Raw genomic sequence first — 26,034 nt, 5'->3', positions numbered from 1 at the left:
ATTGATGCTTTTATGCAGTTTTCCTGGTAATTATGAGAATGTGAGTAGATCTGATCATAAGACTGCAAAAAACCATGGATCAAAGGGTTTCTTCTCAAGACTTTTAGGTTTGGTCATAAATGAATTTGCATACAGGAATTATAATGGAACACAATTCTTCTCATTCTAGGAGCAATCACACCTCTAAACAACAAATAACAACTAAGTTTAATCATAAAAAGTTCAATAATCTGTCATTACTCAGAACGATCCTGGCACTTTTCATTCTACTATGAAACACAGATGCAGAAGAAGACTTTGTGTCCTTTTGAACTACCATTCTTGCGATCAAAAAAGCATGTTCTCAAAGTTTTGTTTTGAATTAAATATTTCATACTTTAAGAGCATAAACATGTGCAAGACATTTAATGTCAGCTGAATATACTTCTTACCTGCATCACTTAACCATTTCTCCAGCAGTGGTTTTAACTTGCACATGTTTTTAAAGCTAAGGTTAAGAGCTTCAAATCGTGATATGGTTGTCTGGCTGAAGTCATTTCCATAGAGCTTTCCCATAGCCAAGCCGACATCACCCTGGTAGTAACACAAATATGTTTAATCATATCATTCACTATATGGAGTGACCATACATTGGCAAAACACGTTTAAAAGTTTCATCTTCACATCTCTTCTGTATTTGCTGTTTTCTTTGTAATTTATTGTTCTGCGTTTCACACATTTCATTTGTACTCACAGGAGCTCATCAGTCATGAAAATAGAACAGGTGACAAAGCTCAGTCTGTGAACATATGTATTACATATTACCATTTGTAGTGGCAATCTTAATAGGAATATTTAAAACTATCACACAGTAACTGAGGATTCTAGTTATTTACATATATACATTACATCATGTGAGCTTTTTCTTACCTGTGTGAATCCCAGCTTAATCCGTCTTTGTTTGAAAGTCTTGGCAAACTTTTCCAGCTCTTCTAAGTCACTAGGCTCGTCAAGGGAGACTGACAAATGTTTTGGAACATGCAGATGTTGTGACATTTCTAGATGAGGTTCTAGTGAAGACGCTGGATGTCCAGGACGTCCCACTGCCTGTGTAAGTAAGCATTATTGCCCTATTCCATTAATAATTATTTTTCCAATTTAGTTTTGTTTCGTCTAATACAAATGTAACAAAAGCTGTTATTGGGTTAAATGGGTACAGTCGGGTGTTATCTCCCATTAAGCAAATGACACATTTACCAATAGGACTAGTTTTTAAGGGCCAACCTGGATGCAAAAACAAATCCATACCCCAAATGTTTCTGCCGCTATACTACCCATGTCTCAATGACAGAGGGTTCAATCACTATAGAAAGAAAGAGTTGGCAGGACAGTTTTGTTTCAATTTACTGACTTTACATTATGAAGGGCCAACCTCAGTGAGTTTTTTTTTATGAATATCTTGGACGACCCGGTTAAATTATTTAAGTATACTTAAATTACATTGCTTGTAAGTCACCTCTCTGATGTAATTATGCATTATCCATGGCCAGCTCAGCCATTCCTGTAGTGAAATTAGCCAGGAATACATAGTGAATTCAAGGACTTCATGTTGTTTTTAGAATATGAGGGCATAGAGAGATCATTATCGGTATACTTTAAAGTTAGGATTGCCTGTAATGTCAATCTGGTCCCAAGAAATAAAACTATGGGATTATGTAAAATGTATATTGCAGGAATAGCATTTACCTGGGAAGCCAATCCTAATCCAGACTGTGACTGTAGGAGTCCAGATTGTTGCTGAGGGAGAGAGAGGAGATTGGGTTGTAGGATACCTAAAGAAATAAGAAAACATTAAGTAGTGTTAAGTAGACTGCATTTGACAAAATGCTATATAATTAAGATGATAGATGGTGTATTCAGCCATTTCCAGTTTGACAAAACATTTTGAAATCTGACCAAATTTTTAATACAGCTTTATAAAGATGTTTGCTCATTTTGGGGTTTTCTTATGAGACTTAAGACTACAGGGGCACTAAAATCTACTAAAATAAAGATTGAAACCAAAATTACCAAAAGCATATATCCTTTAAATATATTAAATGAATATATTGAAAGTTATACGATACATGACAAATCAGCCCTCTCATAAAGATTTCGATTTTTTAAACTAATAAAATATGGTAAATATATTTTAAAACAGCAATACGGATCTTAGCTGTTTAAAAAGGTTTGACATTTGTGGTACAGGTTAAAAATATCAATATTATTCTTCCAGTACAATTTTTTGAAGCTAGATTTTTTTGTCTGCTGTAGTTGCGGCTAACTTAATTTAGAAAAATTGTACGTATTAATACAGCCCATCCTTCCCATATATTTATTGTCAGATTACTGCCCCAGGTTTTTTGCATGTTGAACAACTGGTAGTTGTGTTTCTATCTGAGTCAGTGGTAGAATATCCTCTGGAAGGTTGAACTTGCCCTTTAAAACCTTAGTAATCATGGCATGATAAAAAAAAAATATTTGCTTTGTTTCAGGCCATCTTAACAGTTAGCATATAGACTAAGCTATATAACTAATATGTTAAAAAAAACTGCTTAACTGTATGACATTTTATATGCTTTTTATATGTTGCTTTTAGGGATCTCAAATGTACTAAACAGGTTAACCACAAGGAGGCAGTGCAGCTCATAATACATGGGCAGCACTTTTACATATTTAAATGTAATCTCATGTGGGATTGCTCTGTCTGGTTTGGCTGAATGATATCCCATTGGGAAATAACCAGTTCTGAATGCACTCATTGCTTAAAATCTATGAAAATAGTAATGTTACCTTGTTGATTTGATTGTGACTGTGAAAGCAGAAACTGGGAGGCGGACTGCAAGTGACTAGGGACTAGTACCAATTGCTGGAGAGGATGTAAAGTTGTCATGTCCTGCACCAAGATAAAACAAATAACATAGCCTCATGAGTAATGCATTGCTATTATCAACTCAATTCTTATAGTAGAACATGGGGGAAAATGGAGCGTTACAATAAATTGTTGTAGAGGGGAAAAATATAAATACTGACATATGAAAATGTCTTTTACGTTTGTTGTGTAACATTTTGTTTTAAGGAATTGCTCCTGTAATGAATTTGTTATAGTTCCTACCCCTGGCATCTGCCCTCCACTCAACATGGATCCCTGGGAGATGTGACATGGTCGATGAGGAATTCCAGATTGCAGGGTCTCACTGAAGTCTTCTGTTTTAATCTATAGTACAGGTAAATAAAACCATTAAACCTGGTGTACATACATTTGATCCATGGAGTGTAAGATCAACATCAGTGGTAACTAGACAGATGGAAAGTACTGATCCAGCAAGTTAGCGTGCTTGTTGTAACATTGCTTGCGTGCAGTAAGTGAGGTAATTTCTGAATCTACAAACTATGAGATTATTGACTTTTTTCTCAGCTTCATAAAGCTATTTTTAATAACATAAAATGTATTTTCTTGCGTTTTTGTAAATCTATTATAAGTACATAATTACTAAAATAGTCATTAATGGAAATGTAGATAAATATATAGATATAGATTGTGGAATAGACTAAAACCTTAATTACCTAAGCTATTAAAGTACACATAAAATGTTTCACAATTCCTTAAACTACTGTTTATTCTTTGTTATATATAGAGAGAGAATGAGAGAGAAATTAAATTCTCTGAATTTAACACCGTGATCCCATTAATAATATGGCAATCTGGATGCAATTTATGAGGTCATGTGCGATCATTTCATAATAGATAATGTTATGCAAAATGCACATGGGAGCATGGAGATGACGTTAGAGATGTTATCATGCATTTCCTGGTTTTATGCAGTTGAATGAAAGCTTAAATCTTTGAGCGGTGGCTATGGTACATGTATGGCAAAGTGGGCCTAGCATGTCAAGCATTTATCTCATAGGTGGTAGCACTTCCCACAATCTCTTTAATGGAGTTCCCCCTCTCTGATCATGTTACACGTGTGCATTTGAAGTTCCTTTTGTTACATAATTTTACATAATTTGTGCATTAGCAAGAATGTCCATATTTGAGGAGGAACCTCCAATGAAGCAAACAAAATTAAATGAGCAACGTGCAAGTATTTATTATCCATTTGTTTTAGAGGAAGAGAAAGGGAGATATTGCATCAAATTTAGTTTTGAATCAATTTTGCTCAAATACTGTGCAAATACTGTCAATGTTCCTGGTTCCATATAAACAAGGGAAGCTCAAGCCTCTATAGCAAGGGCGTCCAACGTGCGGCCCACCGGACTTTGAGGTGTGGCCCGCGTGAGCAGGGCCGGACTGGCCCCGGAAAACCGGGAGATTTGCCAGTGGGCCAGCTGCCTCCGCCGATCGCTTAATGATTTTGAAGTGGCTGGCGTGCAGATACCATGCCCCCCAGTGCCTTAGCGAGGCTCTTCGCCCCGCCCCTTTGAAGACGTGACGTGGGGCATCACATACATCAATACAAAAAGGGGGGGGTGGCTGTTTACAATACACATGGGTATGGGGGGGCATTACATTAACCATTACAAAAGGAGGTGGGGGCATCAATACACAGAGGGAGGGAGGCTGGCCGGGGCATTACATAAAAATCAATACACAAGGGTGTGGAGGCAAAAATGCACAAAGGGAGCTGACTTGGGGCACAAATACACATGGGGTAATACACAAGGGTGTGGGGGGAGTACATTGATAATAAAGGGGGGCCTGGCTGGGACATCAATACACAAGGGGACAAACAACAAAGCAGTGTGGGAAGCATTTTTATGCTTTGTGTAGCTTAACCCATCTTGATGCGGGTGCCGGTGTGGCAGACCCTGTCCTGATGTGTGTGTTTGGGTGTCGGTGTGGGAGAGCCTGTCTTGGTTTATGTGTATCGGTGTGGCAGAGCCTGTCCTGGTACGTGTGTTTGGTTGTCGATGTGGCAGAGCCTGTCCTGGTGTGTGTGGGTTTGGGTGTTGGTGTGGCAGAGCCTGTCCTGGTGTGTGTGTTTCGGTGTCGTGTGGCAGAGCCTGTCCTGGTGTGTGTTTGGCTGTTGGTGTGAGAGATCCTGTCTTGGTGTGTGTGTGTGTTTGCGTGTCGGTGTGGCAGAGTATGTCCTGTGTGTGTTTGGTCATCTGTTTCCTGGTACTTTACTTACTATAGGAGTAAATAAAACTATTTAATTTTTACTTATCCAGAGATAAAAAAAACCCTCCTGAATTTGTAGTCACTTCAGAGGACAAAAATGTCAAGGTCCACTTTGTTTTTCATTATCGCCAAATTAACCCTGAATTATTATGCATTATAAAGCTAAAAGGCCATATTTTCAGGCCCACACACACATACATTTCTGATGAAGTGACCGAATGCAGAAAAAACTTGGGAGCTGTAGCATAGCGGGGCCCGCTTCGCCTCGCATGAAAATAAAAGCACACAAAAAAACTCTGATATAAACAATGTCCATATAAAAGCAAATTGTCTTGATTTGTGTTCTTGGGCCAGAGATGTGAGAGCAAGAAAACCTGACAGGACCAGGCTAAATGCTTGACGCATTTTGCATAATTTGTGCTTATTCCAAAACAGCAGGGAAACTGTTACAACCTACTTAACACATTAACTCAGTAAACATATAAAAGGAAAATAAAATAATAATAATAAAAAAAAACATTTAAATGGACCCCAGAGATGTAACATGACATGTTTACCGGAATCCAAGGGATCCCTCTCATGTTGCACTGCTCTCTGAAATGAGAAAACGCTAAAAAAACAACAACAAACAAAACAAGATATTAAAAAACCTTGGTACACTGCCCTGAGTCAGGCCATGCCAAAGATAACTATGTTGCTGTATAATTGTCGAGTACAATTTACGCAAAAGCGAGGAAGGGTTAAAGAAACAACTGCCATGGTCCTGAAGTTTAAAATATCCAATAAGAAGTGCTGAGCTGACCTGGAACAATGCACAGTTCTACCCCACGTGAGAATCTCAATGACCACTATTCATTGTGAATGGACCAAACAATTATCTTCAAAATGATTTCACATGTAAAAAAAAAATTTGCTTACCTGCTAAAAAAATTACAACCTTTTGAGCTATAAACAAACTTCTTACCAAATCTGACATATTATCCACAATTTAATTTTTTTTGCAGCAGTCAAAGGTTATGGGCAAACAGGGTAAATTGCCAGTGCCCACAACTGGAGCTTATGTGGCTAGCAAAGCACTATTGACAATGCAATATCAGTCATCTTTGCCATTGTACCACTGTATTATTTTTGTATAAAATTGTCACATTGCTTATTATTATTATAATAAATAATGATTGATTACTTAGCCACACAACCTGACTGCTATTTTCAGACATGAGTGAAGACATGTTCTGGGATAATGCCATTTACATGCAAACATATTAAAAAGGGGCCCCTGTGCATCAGAGTCAGGATCTCAATATTTTGTTCTTTTCGTAAAATACCGTATATCTACTGGAGCTACTGTGACTTTTCTAATATATGTATTTACAGTCCTTAATCCTCAGAAATGGATTTATGGATCTACCGTGCTTCACAAGTTCTTATGTATTACTGTATGTCCCTGTCAACAAAACATACCGTATTTGCTCGATTATAAGACGACCCTGATTATAAGACAACCCCCCAAATCTGGATATTAATGAAGGAAAAAGCCTGAATATAAGGCGACCCTATAGGAAAAAAGTTTTACCAGTAAATGTTAATTCATATAAACTATTTTTTAATAAAAGCTATGATTGAGAAAAATATTTTGGTTTTATTTCCTTCTATTTTCCAACCTGCCCCCCCCCCAGTTATGCACATCTGCCCCAGAAATGCCTTATACTCCCTATATGCCACTGTGCCCCATGATATGCCTTTTAACCCTCTAAATGCCACTGTGCCCCATGATATGCCTTTTAACCCTGTATGCCACTGTGCCCCATGATATGCCTTTTGACCCCCTATGTGCCACTCTGCCTCCAGAAATGCCTTATGCTCCTATATGCCACTCTGGCATTTAGAGGGTTAAAAGGCATATTATGGGGTAGAGTTGCATTTAGGGAGGTTTAAGGCATTTCAGGAGGCAGAGTGGCGTATAGAGGGTTAAAAAGGCATTTCTGGAGGCAGAGCGGCATTAAGGGGGTTAAAAGGCATTTCACAGAGCACTCTGCCTACAGAAATGCCTTATGCCCCCCATTTAACACTCCCTTCGCCCGCCCCCCCCAAACTTACCGGAGCTTCGGAGTCCCCGGTGCTCAGTCCGGGCAGCGTGTAGAGCTCTACGCGATTCTCGTAGACAACTTACGCTGCAGCCGGAAGGAGGTGCGGCTAGCAGCGGGGTTGTCTGCGTCCATCGCGCAGACCTTCCCCGACTGCCAGAAAGAATTCACCGCACCGGTCCGGGGAACTCTGATCTCTGACAGCCGGGGAAGGTCTGCGCGATGGACGCAGACAACCCCGCTGCTAGCCGCACCTCCTCCCGGCTGCAGCGGAAGTTGTGTACGCGAATCGCGTAGAGCTCTACACACTGCCCGGTGCTTAGTCCGGGCAGCGTGTAGAGCTCTACGCGAATCGCGTAGACATCTACAAGCTACCCCGGCTACACAGAAGCACCGGTAAGTGTGGCGGGGGGGGGTAGACAGGAGGATCCAGGTCCCCTGCAGCTCTGTGGGGGATCTGGATCTTAGTCGTCTCATCGTCAGACCTATTTGAGGTCTGATTATAAGACGACACTGATTATAAGACGAGGGGTATTTTTCAGAGCATTTGAAAAACACCTTGTCTTATAATCGAGCAAATGCGGTAATTGCATACCTCCCAACATTTCAAAAGAGCTCTCACGGAACTCATCAATACAATTTACAATGCCACACTTGCATCGCTACATTTTTGCATCTCCACATTTTTGTCAGCACAGTCATGCAGATTAAAAATAAAGAACACATATAATTCCCATGAGGCTCAGCCAGACATACTACTACTGTAAAAGATGCTCAGCCTGCCAGGTGTCCACATGACTAGGCATCGTGGGAGTTTAAATTCACAACTGACACCTGTCATATCATCTGCTGTAAACTAGAGTTCACATGAGGTGCAGCCAGACATACTGCTTCCATGATGCTGGCTGAGCATCATGGTTAGTGCAGTCAACAGTAAAGCTGCAGATGCTAGCTGTGAATTACAATTCCTATGATTCTCAGCCAACCAGGTGTCCACCATAATGCTGACTGAGTATCATTGGAAGAGTAGTCAACAACTAAATTATAAAACAGGCTAATGTTAGCCTCCCTCCCAAGACCCTTACCCACTGCCTTTACACACACCTGCCCATAAACACACATATACACATACACTGTCCTTACACACAAACACACATATACATACACTGCCTGTACACACATATATACACTGCTCTTACATACCTGTCCATACACACACATACGCTGCCCTTACACACACATATACACATACACTGCCCTTACACACACCTGCTCATAAACACACATATACACATACACTGTCTTTACACACACATATACACATACACTGCCCTTACACACAGCTTACAAATACCTATACTGCTCTTACACACACCTGTGCATACATTCATATACACTGCCATTACACCCCTTTCTCCCCATCTCTTACCTCTTCCACCTTCCTTCTTCCTACATTTTTCAGACCTCGCTTTACTGCTCCCTCATTACTACACACAGGCTATTGCTGCAGAGCGCAGGGATGATGTCATATCACCCGCACTCGACATTATTAAAGAAATTAATGTGTATAATCTCTGATTTTAACTTATGCAGATATGCAAATCCTTATATGAAGTGGGGGCATTCTATTCTGGCATAAAACAGGTTAAAACTAATATTCGACTATGTTTACCAACAAGTTTTAATGTTGCACCCACCCCCACCTGCCCCTTAAGCAATTCATTAGCAGTAATTCATCAAACAGGACAGGACTTGGTGAAATGATTCTGCTTTAGGGGATAACTCCCTCTGTGCATTTCCTTGTACGAGAGTTTCCGGAAGAGTAGTAGGGCCAAAAAAAACAAAAAAAAGAGTATAGGAGAACTACAAATGAAGAGAGGTTCTTTGAGAAATTCAGCATTTGTTTACCCATTTTACCACCACTGACACTATTTTACCAAATGTAAATGCAATGTTTATTGTAAAGATTTAAAACATGGATCATTTATTGTTTGTTGAATGAAGTTAAATCTTAACGTCAATACAAAAGGTATCTTTCCTTATTTAAGTTTTATTATATAAGCTTAATTTGTGCTTAAGTATTTTTTACTTAGGCAGGAGCACAGTGAGATATTTTCCCCAATGGTTTCAGAATAAGAAATTTGCAAGAGCATTGCTACAGTTTTGATCATATGACCCAAACATCTGCAAGTATCTGTAGGAAAGATCGGATTGCGTCCCTATGTACACAGCTTTCTGCTGCTGAGAAAACTGCAAAAGGTTAAAGGAACAAAGATCCCCAAATTGATGACTGCTTCTAGCCTCTTATGCTCTGCGGAGTGTTTCTGTGTGACTTCACCCCTTTTGGTGTGATGGGGCATTAACTAGCTTAGTAAGACAGCATGCTTTTGCAGTGGACTGGTGCAGTAAATGTTTAATGCTGAACCCAGCTGCTAGGGAGAAGGCATCAGAAGCATTTGATAATGCTTTTTTAATGCCTATGTATGCATGCGCACCATCATGTTCATTTTACACCTGACAGTTCTGCCAGCCAGGAAGCAACCAGAAGTCACGGGGAAAATAAATGAGCAGTGTTTACAAGAAGTGAAGCCCTGCTTGTTTAGCACAAAAGCAATTTAGATTCTGTTAAATTAATGTTTGTTTTCATATACTGTATTTATTGTTTTTGCATATCTCTGGATAGTGGGTCTTATTGGAATTTTTAGAGTAATCACATTGTTCTTGAAACAACTACTAAGCTAGACTTCCTACTGGATCACATTTCATAAAAAAACATATAGCCAAATAAACGCGATTATATATGTAGCCCAACCCTGTCGTTAGGCATGCAAAGGACAAAAAGAGCAGAAAAAATGAAAAACAGGTTTAAAATATATTTGTAGACACTTTAATAATCAGAAAAAGAGCTGCTTAACTGCCTATTGATGAATCGTTATGTCCTGAAATAATTAGCACAAAGACCACTAGGATATAATAGTACATTCTTGCTATTTTTCATCAGTGGGCACAATGCATTGCAGTCTCCAAGCCCAAGTGAAATAATGCTTGAAGCCATTGAGTGTTTGAATACTTGAATAAAAGTTATGCTATTGCCTTCCACTGGTGTCAAAAGTGATACCATGGGAAGGTTATAAAAGTGAAGTTACATTGCAGGGTTTGTACAGATCCCTCTAGGGTCTCTGATGATCCGTGTTGCTGATCACACATGCTGTGATTGGCATATTAGGGTTTTCTGCTGACACCACACAAGAAGGTCAGAGTTTCTTCATTTAAGGGGCAGTCTGCTATCCCACAAATGAAGAATTCATACAGAAGTATTTTGTAAGTAGTCATTTTCCACCATTATTTCGTCTGTGCATGGTTTGCAGATCACTAAAATATGATCTGGGTTGTGCTTTCTGTCTTCAGCACTAAGATTTTTATGTTCTCTCCTCTAATCATCATTTTACAGTAAACAATTTGCATGATACTTATCGACTGGTATTTGGTGTATTACCTCATGTGTGATGTTAGGACAGATTATATTGCTACATTGCTGTGGTGGGGAAATAGCTCCGCCAGTACATGGGAGATCAGGCTGTTGTAGGCAGTGTCAGTGCCTACATTCCCCAAAAAATGAATAAATGAGAGGCGTTCCAAGAGGATCTATCCAGTCCCAGACCCTCTGACGACTCTCCTGCTGGATGATTGCTGGTATAATGATCATTGTGTGATCATCTGTTGTGGGGATTAAACTGTGATTCTCCATCTTCAAAAAAATATTCTTAAAAATCGTATTTCTTGAAAAGTAATAGAAATTTACTATAATATAAAAAAAATAATAATTAGGCTCAGGGATGTCATTGTGACATTGTATGCGATACTAATGCATTAGTAGAGAGATCCTTAATGTTTATGAAGACCTAGAGGAGATATTCAGTCAAATAAAATATATGAAAAAAAGAATAAGTGAAGAAAATGAAACTGGGAAAAGTAAAAAGGCCAAATAGCTTGTACCAATCCCACTAGCAATATAAAATAAAAAAAAACTCTCTTTGCTACCACCAAACGAAAAGTTAAAACAATATGTGTAGCAAGTAAGTATATGGGTAGTATAACTGGAGTTGGGGATTCTGCATAAACTGGAATTTTATGTGCATTTTTTGTAAGAATACACATTTTTAATTTTTTTATTCATACTGATACACTATAGATATAAAACTGCTATGAAAAGAAAATCATATTTGTCCTTGGGAAAATAATACACAATGTGTCTGGGTACACTCAACACAGAAAAAGTTAATTGTGGTTATATAAACATATGAAATATGTTTTTAGTGTTAAATATTCTGAGAGTGATAATAGGTGCAATTTTATTTTATGTTGATGTAGGAACATATTAATACATTCCCTGACCTGACTTCAAGCCATTCTATAGTGGCAGCAGTCAAGCCACTTATGAGACGTGCTTTGGGAGAGGCAAAACGGCCCGTTCGAGAGCTGTATCAAGCATGGTATCAGGAGAACGGAGACAGATGTCCAATGAAGAAACATAAAGCGAAAGGTGTAGACATGCTGCCGTAGAGAGAGAGGAAGAGCCCAGATACATGAATACATGAAAGTAATTGTAAACCGAGAAGCAGCAAAGAGTTTAGCCAATGTGATACAAACAAAGAGACTAACTAGCTTTATGGACACCTATATCTTCTGTAAGCAAATGTATCACAATCTCGCTCCCACCTCTTCTTTACTCCACTAAACCTAGACTCACCCATGCCACTCTAGCACCATAATCTGACACCACACACTAACACCATATACCGACACATGTACTCACGCTAACAACATACAGTAGCATGAGTGCACAGACACACATGCTAACAGCATCCTCTAAAACATGCTAACACCATATACACACACTCATTCTAACACCATACACTTACACATCCATATGCATACATGCACAAACACATATACTAACACACATCACGCTCTGTCCCTCCCCATCATCAGTGCGGCTTGCCAGCTTCTACTGTCCGTCTCTTTGTTACTTGAGCCATTTCTTCACTGCTGCTCACACTCCGCATACAAGCTGCCGCACTGCTTCTGCCCTATAAGTGTGGGGTCACAGGGTGCTTTGGTTACCAGGCGCCTGGGTGTCATGCACCCGCCTTAGCACACCGCTACCAGTCAATCAAGAGCTACCCAGTAGTAACCAGTAGCTATGTGAATAAACACAATTGTTATAAAATCTAATTTTTATAGGACTGCATCACATATGAGTATAACTTTATGTGCCACACCACAAATTTATTTATTTATTTTCAAAATGTATTTGTTCTATAGCTTGCTATGGTTATGTCAATATTTATCTCCTGGGCTAGTATGGTCTATCAAATATTAGGAGTTCACACTTTAAAACAAACCAATTTTGCCAGCGGCACAATAGCCTGCTGAAAAGGTTGAAGTGCCAACCAACAGACAGTTCCTCAGATTGACAGAAATACTTTGCAGAGGGGTTTACTCGCTACTCATTAGTGGAAATATTTTTGAAACTACCGGTATATTCCAAAAATGTAACCATGATTAAATTACACTATAGTAACAATGTAGACATGAAAGGGACACACAAGAATTAATTGTTCCACTTAAATGTTACACAAATGAATCCTATTTTTCAATGACATTAATCATTGTTGTGTATCCTCCATCAACCTAAGAATTTAAAATAATTGAGACTGTGTCTGGACATGCCTCTGTTTCAACATGATCATGAAAAGATAAAGTGAGTAGGATTAATGCACAGAAATCTTGATCTGACACCCTGTGCACAGGGTGTGCTCAGTATTACATATATGATACATTAACCCAGTTGTACCTGGGTAAAGATCAGATAAAAGGAAAATAAACAGAAATGGAAGGGAAAGAGATGGCTCCTCATCGGGATATAATTAATTAATGTTGGTCAATTTTTAATTTGTGAGGAATAATCCATAATAATAGCATCATATGGAACATCTATGGGATAAATAAGCATGTGAATACAATGATAAATGGTGTAATCTAACAATAAATATAAAGGGAATAGAGATTATATGACTGTTCAAAGAGCATGCAAAGATAAGAATACTGACACCCTTGTACAGGTGGATCAAGTAATGTCTGGGAAAAATAGGAACACTTATTAAAATTAATTAACTTCCTCACCTGAAGACCACTTTATCTTTCTGAGCATAGAAAGGAAAGTAATGAAAGAACATCAACCTCTTTCAAGTGGAAGATATTTTAAGAGAGTGGAGGTGAACATGCAAATCTCAAAAACAAGACGTTAAGATCACTGCCCCATGGTATGCAAGTAAAATATATATATATAACACAATTAACCAGAGTCTTACCTGCCTGTTGAAGTCCAGTGTGTCCCTCTCTCCACCTAAAAAAAAGAAAAATATTTTTACATCTCAGACACATGCTAAATTATACTGTCAGATAAATTTTATGCATTTATATAAACTGTCTGGTTCTGGTATTTACATCTACCGTATTGGCTCAATTATAGGCCGCACCCTAAAAGTTAGGTGCTTTTTTAAAGAAAAATGTTTCTTAGTAAAAAACCACTTAGTGGAATAGATATGCTGCCCACCCCAGATATGCTGCCACTCTGCCCCCCCCGAGATATGCTGCCACTCTGCCCCCAAGATGTGCCCCCCCCCCCCCGACTTACCAAAACAGACTCCCGGGTGTCTTGTGGGGCCGGCGGGGGACATCTGCGCAATACGCGTAGACAACTTCCGGTGCCGGCACTTCTGCCGTGGGAAGTGCCGGGAATGGAGATTGTTAAAGCGCATTACGCAGACGTTCACCTACTCATCAGAGTTTGTGGGTTTAGCAATATATGGTGTTTTTTAAATAGCATTTTCTGGGTATACACTGATTTCTTGCTTTGTTTTATGTACTTTTTTGTTGTTATTATTCTAGCAGTCACCATGGAATTTGAAAGTGTATGCCTTCTATGCTTTTTAGGTTGTGCGCTTCCCTTTCTGTATATTTTTTGCTGTGCGTATTTGCAGGTTCTGTCCAAACCTTAGGGTTGAGCACCCCCACCTGCCAAAATAGTTGTTTTTTTAATGGATGTTTGCTGGGCATTGGCTGAATTCTTGCTTTGTTTTGGTACAGTCAGTTTCCATAATTTTTAATCATATATTTAGTGATAGTAAATACTAGATGCTCAATCATTAGACATTTATAACAAGGCACATAATACAATTTCTACTTCCAGATACTGAAAAGGTTTCAATTATTTTGGAGTCTGGGGGTAAATTAAGTATTTTCCACTCCTTCGGCAATCAAAAGGTTTAAAAAAAAAAGTATGTGCTTACATAAGTCTTTAAAGAAACACCCTTCTCAAAATAAATATTTTATCCCCACCTATGTGCTGTTGGATGGTGCATTAATTACCCGGTGCTGGAGACATTTATGTTACCCTACATCCTTTCATTCCTTTGGCACAGATGCTAGGGATTCCCAGTCCTTGATAATGCGTTGATAATGTTTTTGCTTCCCAATCTTTTCCCTATGATAAAATGGGACTGAAGGTGCCAAGCCCACAGTACTACTAGCATGTCCTTGTCCTGCATTCTAAAATGGAGTGCACTCTAAAAGAAGATTTAATTTCATTTATTCTGAAAATTCAGGATACTGTATTTATAATCCATAAAAAAAATAATAATAATAAAGCAGTAAACCTTAGTAAAACGCTCATACATTTGACAACACAGCACCAATCATTAATACATTGATGGGAAACAAAGAAGAAGCCACAGTAATCATCTTCATTTGGGTCATTGGTTTGCTCAAACCTTTCCTTTAACCCTCACATTCAGTTCTTTGCCAAATCCTGCTGCTGGCACCTAAAACATCTCTCACATCTGCCCATTCCTCACCCAAGAAGCTACAAAAACCATTGTTCATTTCTTTACTATTTCCTGCCTCGACTATCGCAACGCTGTTCTAGTTGGAGTTCCTCAGTTTCAACGCTCTCTGCAATATTTTAATATGCTCCTGGGATGCTTATCTTCTTCACGTGATGCTCTTCTTCCCCACTCTGTAAAGATGTTCTTCTCTCTCCTTATTACCTCAGAAATTAAATTTAAAATCCTTGCACTAACATATAAAGTCCTCCATATTGCTTATCATTACATTTCTAACATTACATTTATAACAACATACTCCCCAACTTGATCCTTACATTCTTCCTGTGGGCTAAGACTTTCCTCCTCACTTATAACTAGACTTGGGCACCAGGGGGCTCTTCGTGTTCGTCTTCGTGCTCGTCTTCGGCAAAAAAAAAAACTTCGTATTCCGCGAATATTCGCCTGGTCCTGTCTTCTCTTCGGACGAATATTCGCGGACATTCTTCGTGTTCGGGTTTTCTTCGTTTTCCCCGGTTAAGGGGTTAAAACGGGGTTAAAGCCGCTCTGGCGCCAGGAGTTTAAATGTCCGTATGAGCAACTCTATTGGTCGTCAGCAGGGGGCTCATCTGCCATTGGTTGATGGCAGACGAGCCCCCTGCTGGCGACCAATAGACTGTTAAACTCCTGGTGCCGTAATTGTCCGGCAGATCCCGCTGGTCTCCCTGTTCTATCATTTATTAACTGATAGAACAGGGAGACCAGTGGGATGTGCCGGGTAAGTTGCAGCATTGGGATTTTAAAAGTCTATACGAGCGACTCTGTTGGTCGCTCGTACAGACTTTTAGGCTCCTGGTGCTGTAACTTACCCGGCACATCCCACTGGTCTCCCTGTTCTATCAGTTAAATGTCCGTACGAGCAACCAATAAAGTCGCTCGTACGGACATTTAACTGATAGAACAGGGAGCCCAGTGGGATGTGCCGGGTAAGTTGCAGCATTGGGGTTTTAAAAGTCTGCACGAGCGACTCTGTTGGTCGCTCGTGCAGACTTTTAAAACCCCAATGCTGCAACTTACCCGGCACATCCCACTGGGCTCCCTCCCTGCTCAATTAGTTAGTATGCGCCGGGTTAAATGTCCGTACGAGCGACCAATAAAGTCGCTCGTACGGACATTTAACTAATTGAACAGGGAAGGAGATCAGTGGCATCGGCAGGGTAAATTGCAGCATTGGGGTTTTAAAACCCCAATGCTGCAACTTGCCCTGCAGATGCCACTGGTCTTTAACTAATTGAACAGGAAGGGAGACCAGTGGGATCTGCAGGGTAAGTTGCAGCATTGGGGTTTTAAAACCCCAATGCTGCAACTTACCCGGCACATCCCACTGGTCACCCTCCCTGTTCAATTAATTAAATGTCCGTACGAGCGAACAATAAAGTCGCTCGTACGGACATTTAACTAATTGAACAGGGAGGGAGATCAGTGGCATCGGCAGGGTAAATTGCAGCATTGGGGTTTTAAAACCCCAATGCTGCAACTTACCCTGCCGATGCCACTGGTCTCCCTCCCTGTTCAATTAGTTAGTATGTGCCGGGTTAAATGTCCGTACGAGCGACCAATAAAGTCGCTCGTACGGACATTTAACTAATTGAACAGGGAGGGAGATCAGTGGCATCGGCAGGGTAAGTTGCAGCATTGGGGTTTTAAAACCTCAATGCTGCAACTTACCCGGCAGATCCCACTGGTCTCCCTCCCTGTTCAATTAGTTAGGGGTTAACTTTGTTTTTTAAAGGGTTAAGGGGCCGTGCAAGTGAGCCTATTGGTCGCTTGCATGGCCCTTTAACCTATGGATTTCTGTTCCCGTTAACCCCTTCGATGCTGTGTTAGATAACGCAGCATCGAAGGGGTTAACGGGAGTGGAACTCCATAGGTTCGCTGTCAGGGGTTACAAAGACCGTGCGAGTGAGCCTATTGGTCACCTGCAGGGTCTTCCTCTGGCATCAACCAATTGGTTGATGCCAGAGGAGGTCCCTGTAGGCGACCAATAGGCTCATTCGCACTGCCCTGTAACCCGTGACGGCGAACTTCCGGGAACTGCCGCGATGCCGCGATGCCGCGATGCCGCGAAGCCGCGAAGACAAGGTAAGTTAGAAGAGGGGGGGAAGAATGGTAGACGAAGACGAAGACAATCACGAAGACCTTCGTGGTGTGTGTCTTCGTCTTCGCCTATGTTTTACCGCCGCCGTCTTCTCTTCGGCGTGTCTTCGGAATGAACACGAAAACGCACTCTTCGTGTTCGTTTCCATGTTCGCCCGAAGACGAATGCACAAGTCTACTTATAACCTCCTCCTTTTTCCACTTACACAACTTTGCTCATGCTGCCCCATACCTTTGGGACTCACTTCCACCTAACATCCAGCTTTTACCCTCCCTTTCAATATTCAAGAGAAATCTCAAAACCCACTTATGAGAATCATACCATCTTTGTAGCTAGATGTCATCTACCACTAACACAACTCCCACACTACCTCTCCCCCTTCTATATACCCAGAGGCGTATCTACTGAAAATAGCGCCTATGGCAAGCACTGGAATTGCGCCCCTGTCCAAATATCTAAAACCCATTTACTAGCCCCTGCTGCCCATATATATATATATATATATATATATATATATATATATATATATATATATACTCTCAATGCATCCACACATTAACTCATGCTCTCCCTCATTCAGACAATTCATCCACACATTAACTCATGCTCTCCCTCATTCAGACAATACATTCACATATTAACTCATGCTCTCTCTCATTCACTCAATGCATCCACACATGAATGCACACTCTTTACTTATATCTACCCCCTCTCCCTCCCCTATCACTTTCTACCCCCCTCTTCCTCCCCTATCACTTTTTAACCCCCTCATCCCCTCCCTCCCTTATCACTTTTTAACTCCCTCCCTCCCTTATCACTTTTTAACTCCCTCCCTCCCTCTCTCTCCTCCGCATCAGTGTTTAAAGGCCGCTCGCTGGTGCCAGCATTTCACGCAGAGCGCCGCAATATGCCGGCATATTGCGGCGCTCTGCATGAAATGCCGGCACCGGGACGGGGGTAGAGGGCTCGTGGAGGAGAATGAGGGGCGCCAAGCGGTTTCTAGGCACCCCTCTCTCTCCTCCACATCAAAAAATAAATTAAAAAAAATGCTGATGAGCGGCATTTAAAAGCCATACCCTATATACGCCTCTGTATATACCTTATCTTTCTTCTCTCCCCTTTCCCTCTGGATTGTAAGCTTGCGAGCAAGGCCCTCTTTACCTAATGTATCAGTTTGTCTTAGTCTGTCAATTCGAGTCTCGTCATTCCTCTTCAATATATGTATTTGTATGGGTGTATGTGTTGGTGCTCTATAAATAAAAGATGATAATAATAATGACAATAACAAAAACGTTAAACAGTTCCAGAGGTGCAAAAAAAGAGTTGAATTGTTGCAGGACTGACACCTGGGGATGTGAGAGATAGAATATAATGGAAAGGGGTATCCAAAAAATCCGTTGTCTGAAGGTACAAGGAGAAGGGATTGGGGATTAATCATCCGCCTCAAAACTGTCAATGACTCTATGCTGAACAGACCCCGGAGAACAGGTGTGCATGGATCTTCTGGCATTAAACTGTTTGGGTGATTGTATGGTTCCTTAAAGTGTTAAACCGGCCTTTGAAGTTATTCTTCTTATACGTAAATGTGCTATTAGTTACTAGCTGTGCATGTGCCTGTATTGCTTTAAGTACAATGTACAAAGCCCTGTGTTCTGTGAGAGTTGAGCAGCTTATTTGCATAACCTACTGATTTCCATATTGCCTTCTGGTCATAAGGGACACATTTCCATAACCGAGGCTCACAATTTTTATGGCTGAGAAAAGCAGTTTGTTTAAAATTCAAATCAGTCCCATTATGTCTCCTGTATAAGAAATGACAAAGAGGGGAGGCTTTTGTTCAACTTGTAATAAAGACAACCACCTGCTCTGACAATACCAACACTTGTATACAGGTGTGTGATATTACTGAGTAAAACATGTTAGCAAAAAGAAAGTGCTATGCATTGGTAAATAAATGTCTTGATGCCATAAAGAAGCATTACAATTTATACTATTCAGGATATAATTTTTTTTTCATTTTTATCGCGTGCATGGAACCTGTGGACACATAGTATAAACATGCTCACATGATGTTTTCTATTATTAATCAAAATCGACTCTCCATAACATCTTAAAGGCGTTCTCATACTTTTGTAGAAGGTATGTTTTTGGCAACCTGGCCACTTGCTCTTTATGGTATATTTATTTTATATGTGTTTGACATGCAAATGTCCTGCGGATATAAAAAGTGTGTGGTTACATAATTAGCATATGGCCATATTGAAGTAGTTTTTGAAACTACCCTACAAACTTCACGGCAGTATCTTCTTACCTAGGCAACAGAATGTTCTTCTTATCCAAGCTATTCCACGGCCAAAACCTTCTCAGGACTCATTTTCATAACACTTTAGGTGAATCAAGTTATTATATGGTAACCCCGTCCTGCCATCATGTAACCGATCACTGTTACCTATTTATTCATACGGCTCAAGGCCACCTGTCAGCACAGTTCATTCTTTCACAGTAGTCGAGATCAAACCAAGTAAGGTTTGTGGCTCCTCTGGTACAGGTCTTCACGATACTAATCCCTCACAGCGTTTGTGCTGTTTAACAACACCAATGTCAGGAATACAGCATCATCTATCAGTATTATGAAGCAGCAAGGACATGATGGTGGCATAATATTACAGAAGTGTTGGCCAGAAAATACTTAATTTTCCATTCACTGTTGCAATAGGGATAGGAATTATGATTAGGACTAGCCCACAAGGTGGGATGAGGAAATTGCCTGTTCTAATTCTCCAAACAGGGACAATCTTAGGCAACATTTCTTACAGATGCAGGGCTCAGCGGAGTCATGTAACCTGATATTAGGTGATCCTCCACTAGACTGTCAATAACAGAGTAGTCCCTCAGTAGGCCGCAGATAATTCTGCAGCAGTCATGGATTGTGTCCTGCTACCTCCTCAACACCAGGGGGTTACTGGCAAACCATAAAGTGTCTTTACACAGCACGTTAGACGAAAAGTATCGTTAACGGCACCCTCTGTGTGTGTTCCTGGAAAAAGTTTGGAAAGTATAAGCACTGATACTGCAGTATTGATTAGTCAATGCAGTAGAAACCCTGCTGGGTCACTGATGACCCCCCTTGTAGATGACTTCATAGGCACCCTAGGGTCAACAAGAGAATATGTACTTGTGTTACAAAAAAAATAATGAAATTAACAAAATGAAGTCCCCAAACATATTGTATCCTCTCCCAGTAGAAGTAACTCTGTTTGACCCTCCCAGACATTAAAAAAACTAAGTTTGAGCATGTAAGGTACTTTTGGACTTGGAAGACGTTGTCGGTGTTTGTTTAGAAATGACCATCTATCTTGTGGAACATATCCTAAACAAAATTGAGAAAATATGGTATCTTATCAATGTTTTTTATAGTTATAAGTATGGTTTCAAGTGAACACTGCTTGAACACAGGAGATATATTCATGAATTAATTACTTACAATCCTAAATTCATCTAACCCACACATTTTTATATGCATTTGTTAACATCCAACATCTCGCCATTTCTTTTTTTTTTTTAATTACTGCTCTCCTCTATCTCAGACACAGGCTTAATGAAAATGACAGTTGAAGTTCCCCAGCAGCTTCAGAGTAACCCGTTTTCTGTGTCCTGTTTACACGCGCTTGAGAAAACATATTGTCCTTGTTACATCAGTATCAGGTGAAATTAAACAAACAGCTCGTATAGCTGAAATAATGAGACAACAAAAACGAAGAGAAAACATTACCTTATGACAAATATGTAATGTAGACTTAAATTATATCTTATACTATAAAATGTACATGCATATTTGTGTATACCAATTATATCTATCTGTTTTAAAATATACATACCTTATTGAAAGTAACATAAATAACTTAACTGCAATTATTGGTGTATATTTGCATAATATTACAATTAACTGTTCCACTCAGGGTGGACATTTCTACCGACCAAACTAACTCAGAAATGTATCTTTCACATTTAATAATAGTGATAATGGTTATTAATAGTAAACTTGGTTATAACCATATCCATATAATTTTCAGAATCCACAAAAATGGCCTTGAAGAACAATGGTCTCGTCTAATTGTCCCTCACCTACCAACGCCTTAAGCCAATGGAAACTGGACGTCAGGGTCAGTGTTTCTTAGACAGCAATGACAATAGGTTTAAACTTATTTTTCACCAAAACAATCACCGAAAGAAGATATTATTATTATTGTCTTGTATATACGGCTCCAACAATTACCTCAGTACTTCTTACAGTACATACAGCAGATTCAAAGGTGTAGGACAAAATTAGGACAGGCTAAGATGAAATGTAATATTAGGTAAAGAGGACCTTGCTCACAAGCTTACAACCTAGAGGATTATACCCTATGATAGGAAGCACTTCATGAGAAAACCACAAAAAGAAAGCGCACTGCTTAGTACTGTATTATGTGAGCAATCACTTTAAAGAGCGGTACTCTAAGAAAAGCCCTAGTTTTCCTGATATTTCTCAGTTCTAAGGGTTCCCTGCACATTGGAGACAGATCACGGAAAATTCATCAATGAGCAAAAAGGTAGCTGTGGATGGGAACCTAAAGCTGTTTTTGCCCTGTGGTAACATACCTTCTAAGTATTCCTCTTAAGCACCAAAACATCTCCATAATGTCCATATTTCTTCTGCAAAGTCTTTTTTTCTAGGAGCTCAGGGGACTTTATTCAATAAAGGGAGCAATAATGGGGGAGTTTGCAGACGAGTTGGTTTCAGCAACCTCCCTTTACTGTTCACAAGTTTCCATACAGCAGGAACGACTGAGTTTGTCCTTCCTAATGTATAATTTAATGGTTGAGGAAAATAAGGAAATCTGATTTAACTAAACAGTGTACAAGGCAAACAAAGCTCTTTCTGCAGGAGACGCTCGCCAAGGTTGGAAATTCATAATCTATGGTGAGTTTTTTTTTACTTAAGTGATATACATGATTTTATCTCATTCACTATTCATTATAAAGGGCAGACACTGGGAAGTTTTTCCACCAACAAGGACTGAGCTGGCCCTGTCTAATGCATAATTCATGAATGAGAAAACTTTGGCGAAATCCCACTGATTTAACTACACATTGCACAGGGACATGCGATCTCTTCCTGAAGCAGAAGCTCACTGGGGTTGGCTCTTCTTGATATATAACAAAGTCAAGCAGCTGAAACACAACTCTTTTGGAAATTCTCCTTCCAATGCTTTTTTTAGTGAATTTATCCTAGAATGTTAGATTGGTATAAGAGTAACAGTGTTCTACAGTCCTATCATTTACATTAATGCGGGGATAATCCTATGGTTTCAACTTTCAAAGAAACATTGCTTGTCCTATACCTCAGGAGCTCCCTTCCTACATGAGCTTTCACTCCTACATGAGCTAGTCACCTTTGTTGCCCTTATTGTGGAGCATGTGTATCAATTATATTCTGTACATAATAAATATAATTTTCCAAATGCCTCACTCAATTATACCAATAGCTTTTAGATTTTGCAGCACACAATCCGACATGTTTATTGTTATAAAAAAGCACATAATTAACTTCAATGTAAAAACAAATGGAACTTGGAAACATAATTTTCAACATCAAAACTTTGAATCTGTAGGTATAGTAAGTGTGAAGGAGCGCTTCTTAGGTTATATCAGTTATATCAGCGTTTCACTAATGGGAAGGTAACAGAAAGGCTGCTCTTTCCCCTTCAACGCAATTCTTTAACCATGTCAATTTTTGCTTAATATTTGCTATAACTCTTAATCGGTGCAAAAGCAGGTGGTGATGGTTTTGTCATTAATACTGAAAAAACAATTAATGTTTTTATATAAGTAACCTTTTCGATGGTAAGTATTCAGAAACATTTTTCCCTCCAGGGAGGTTAGTGCATTTTTTTGTAATTTACCATAATTATATGAAGGTGAAAACCTTATAAATGTATCACATCGCAAGATGCAAAAAAAAATCTGAATAAAAGTAAAAATAACAGAATATGTTTCTTGACCTCCTCTTTGCATATTTATTAAATATACTGTATGTAGTTGTACATACATGTTGGATACAGGGTCCATGTAGGTGACAGTATAAAGCATATCGCATTGTAAGAAAACATAAACTGAAGTTAAATGCCATAATTATACCAATTAACCACAATATAGAGATTAAACATGTTGTTGCCACAAGTATGACAAATATATATATATATATATATATATATATATATATATGTGAAACTATACAGCCATAGGGAGATGTTCTGTGCATATATTGTTAAATCTTGTGTATGGGTCTCTGGAGTGGAGCATTTGGAAAGCAGGATGCCCAAGCTGGCATCAAATCCAGAACTAATGAATGAACTGGAATTGGAGGCCAAGTAGTCATGTTTTTTTTTCTTCACATAAATACACTTAGCTTTGTAACTAATTACCAATTTGCTAACGTTCTTGTTACATTATAAACGATATGCAACTGAAGCTCCAGAAAGACCTTCTCTAATGCTATCCAACCAGACCACTCTACCAATACCAGCAAAATAATTGCGAAGAAGTTACAAAGTTGTATGTTAAAGTGTGGCATTTGCATACTAACTACAAGAAAGAAGACTGTATGTAACCAGATTACACACAGCCAAGACTAACAATACAGAGGGATAAAATTACTTTTAGTCAACAAATAGACGTTTTGATGGCACTTTATTCTGAAGGGTATCACAAATGTTATGAGCACTTCCTAGTATTTCTGATATATGTATGTAAATAGTCTATCTATAGAGAAAACAGAACAGTGATTCATTTAGGGAATAATTTAAGAGTTTGTTAGAATTTTTAAATGCTGTTGTAGTGATTGACCCAGAGGGGTCTATTCACTTAAGGTAGAGCTGTGATTTTAACTCTCTCTCTCTCTTCGCTATTCATTATAAAGGATCGACACTGACAAGTTTCTCTAAATTGAAGGCCTGAGATGACCCTGTATTATGCATAATTTAGTGGGTGAAGAGACCTTGAATAAATATAATTTATGTAACCAAACATTATACAGAGCCAGATAAACTTTTCCTGCAGCAGGAATTCACTGGGGTCCAATCTTTGTGATGTTTAATGAAGTCAAGTAATGAAACTCTCATGCAAGCTATCCCTTTAGTTTATAAACCCCATTGAGTTGGAACTCCTCAAACTGTCTTGCAAGCCAGAGTTGGAGCTAGCTAGTTGTCAGGATACCTGTGACTTTCCCAGGGTAGGCTACCGGTAAGTCTTTCTTTATGAGAGCAGTGCTCCACTTGGAGCTCCAAGTCAAACCTGGACAGTTCTCAGGGATGGCGGTGCATACAGAGCATGCACTCTGATAAGCAGGAGATGTGTTCGGCTGAACGCATCTCCAGCAAGCCAAGTAGCTGATCAGCGAGAGCAAATGCACAAGGGGAGTTTTAATAAAATGTTTCATAATTGACATTAGATGTCATCTGTCCATTTTACCATGTTAGACACAATGTAACCACACTAAATATTACAAAACCAGCTGTCTATAATCCAAACATTAATACATACTGTATATTGTAAATTGTCTCTTTATTTCCAAAATGATAAAATACCACAGGCCTCCTTTTTTTATAAGGGATGTATCTTTGGGATTCAGATCTCTTTGTCCCTCTTTCCTCGTGAGTTGTCCCTTTTTTTGGAGGAGCTCAGCATGTTTGGTAGATCTTTCACAGGGTTCTACAACCCTAAAGTCACAGTAACGTTGTGTATAAACAGAATAGTGTGTTTATAAATGAGTCCGTGAAAGGGTATTTTTTTTTCTAAATGACTCACTCAACAAGTCACATAAGAAGCCTGGAAAATTCCAATGAACAGGCTATGCTTCTGACTAAACCCCCTAAAACAATGCGTTACTCTTTGGTCATTTAAAATGTTGGTAAGCATGAAACGAAAGGTGCCGTCGCCAATCGGAACTGAACTGCCGATGACATATTTAGAGGACTATATCAGTATATATATACCGTATTTGCTCGATTATAAGACGAGGTTTTTTTCAGAGCAAATGCTCTGAAAAATACCCCTCGTCTTCTAATCGGGGTCGTCTTCTAATCAGACCTCAAATAGAATGGGGGGTAAAAAAAAATTTTGGGGGGTCGTCTTATAATCGAGCAAATACGGTATATATATATATATATATATATATATATATATATATATATATAAGATGTCAAAAAATAGAGTATTGCAGAATATGCGGTGATACCTTTTTTTATATATATATATATATATATATACTTCATGAATGTGTTATCATGTATGTGCAAAACATGACATACTTTTTGTTTCCTACCAACTATCAAATACAAGGAGGTTTAATTCCCAAAGTTTATGGTAGATATTTGTAGAAACTATCTTTCTGTAATAATATTGCTATTTTCTCTGACAGCAGTTCCACATGCCCCCTGATTTCATTCCTTTTCTTTAGTTCATCACCTACCCCTACCGTTCAGATCCATTTGTGCAGACAACACATTATGCCATCCTCACATTAAACAGTTTGAGAAAGTTTGAGAAATACAATATCTCGACATCTCAAGTACCACTCAGGACAAATAGTCAGATATCAGGGCTGTCCTGACCGAATCAAAACTACTAGTAACTATGCAATATGCCAATCTGATCCTATGTAAAGAAGTTTTTACTTCTGTTTCTGTTCAATAGAAAAACAAGGTACACATGAGTTATGTG

At 39.2% G+C, this 26,034-nt stretch overlaps 1 protein-coding gene across 1 annotated transcript in view; it reads right to left on the bottom strand.

Annotated features, from left to right (window-relative positions):
- POU2F3 (POU class 2 homeobox 3) overlaps positions 1-26,034 on the bottom strand; it is a 39,467-nt gene that overhangs the window by 6,506 nt on the left and 6,927 nt on the right. The window contains exons 3-8 of the mRNA XM_053451502.1: positions 13,602-13,636; positions 3,134-3,235; positions 2,812-2,914; positions 1,726-1,811; positions 910-1,086; positions 432-573 (exon numbers count right to left, since the gene is read on the bottom strand). Of these exons, the coding sequence (XP_053307477.1) occupies positions 432-573; positions 910-1,086; positions 1,726-1,811; positions 2,812-2,914; positions 3,134-3,235; positions 13,602-13,636 (645 nt within the window). The remainder of the gene's footprint in view (positions 1-431; positions 574-909; positions 1,087-1,725; positions 1,812-2,811; positions 2,915-3,133; positions 3,236-13,601; positions 13,637-26,034) is intronic.

Source organism: Spea bombifrons, chromosome 12 (genome assembly GCF_027358695.1).
Source record: "Spea bombifrons isolate aSpeBom1 chromosome 12, aSpeBom1.2.pri, whole genome shotgun sequence".
NCBI lineage: Eukaryota > Metazoa > Chordata > Amphibia > Anura > Pelobatidae > Spea > Spea bombifrons.
Note: the sequence above shows the minus strand (reverse complement) of the source record. Positions and strands in the feature narration are given on the sequence as shown.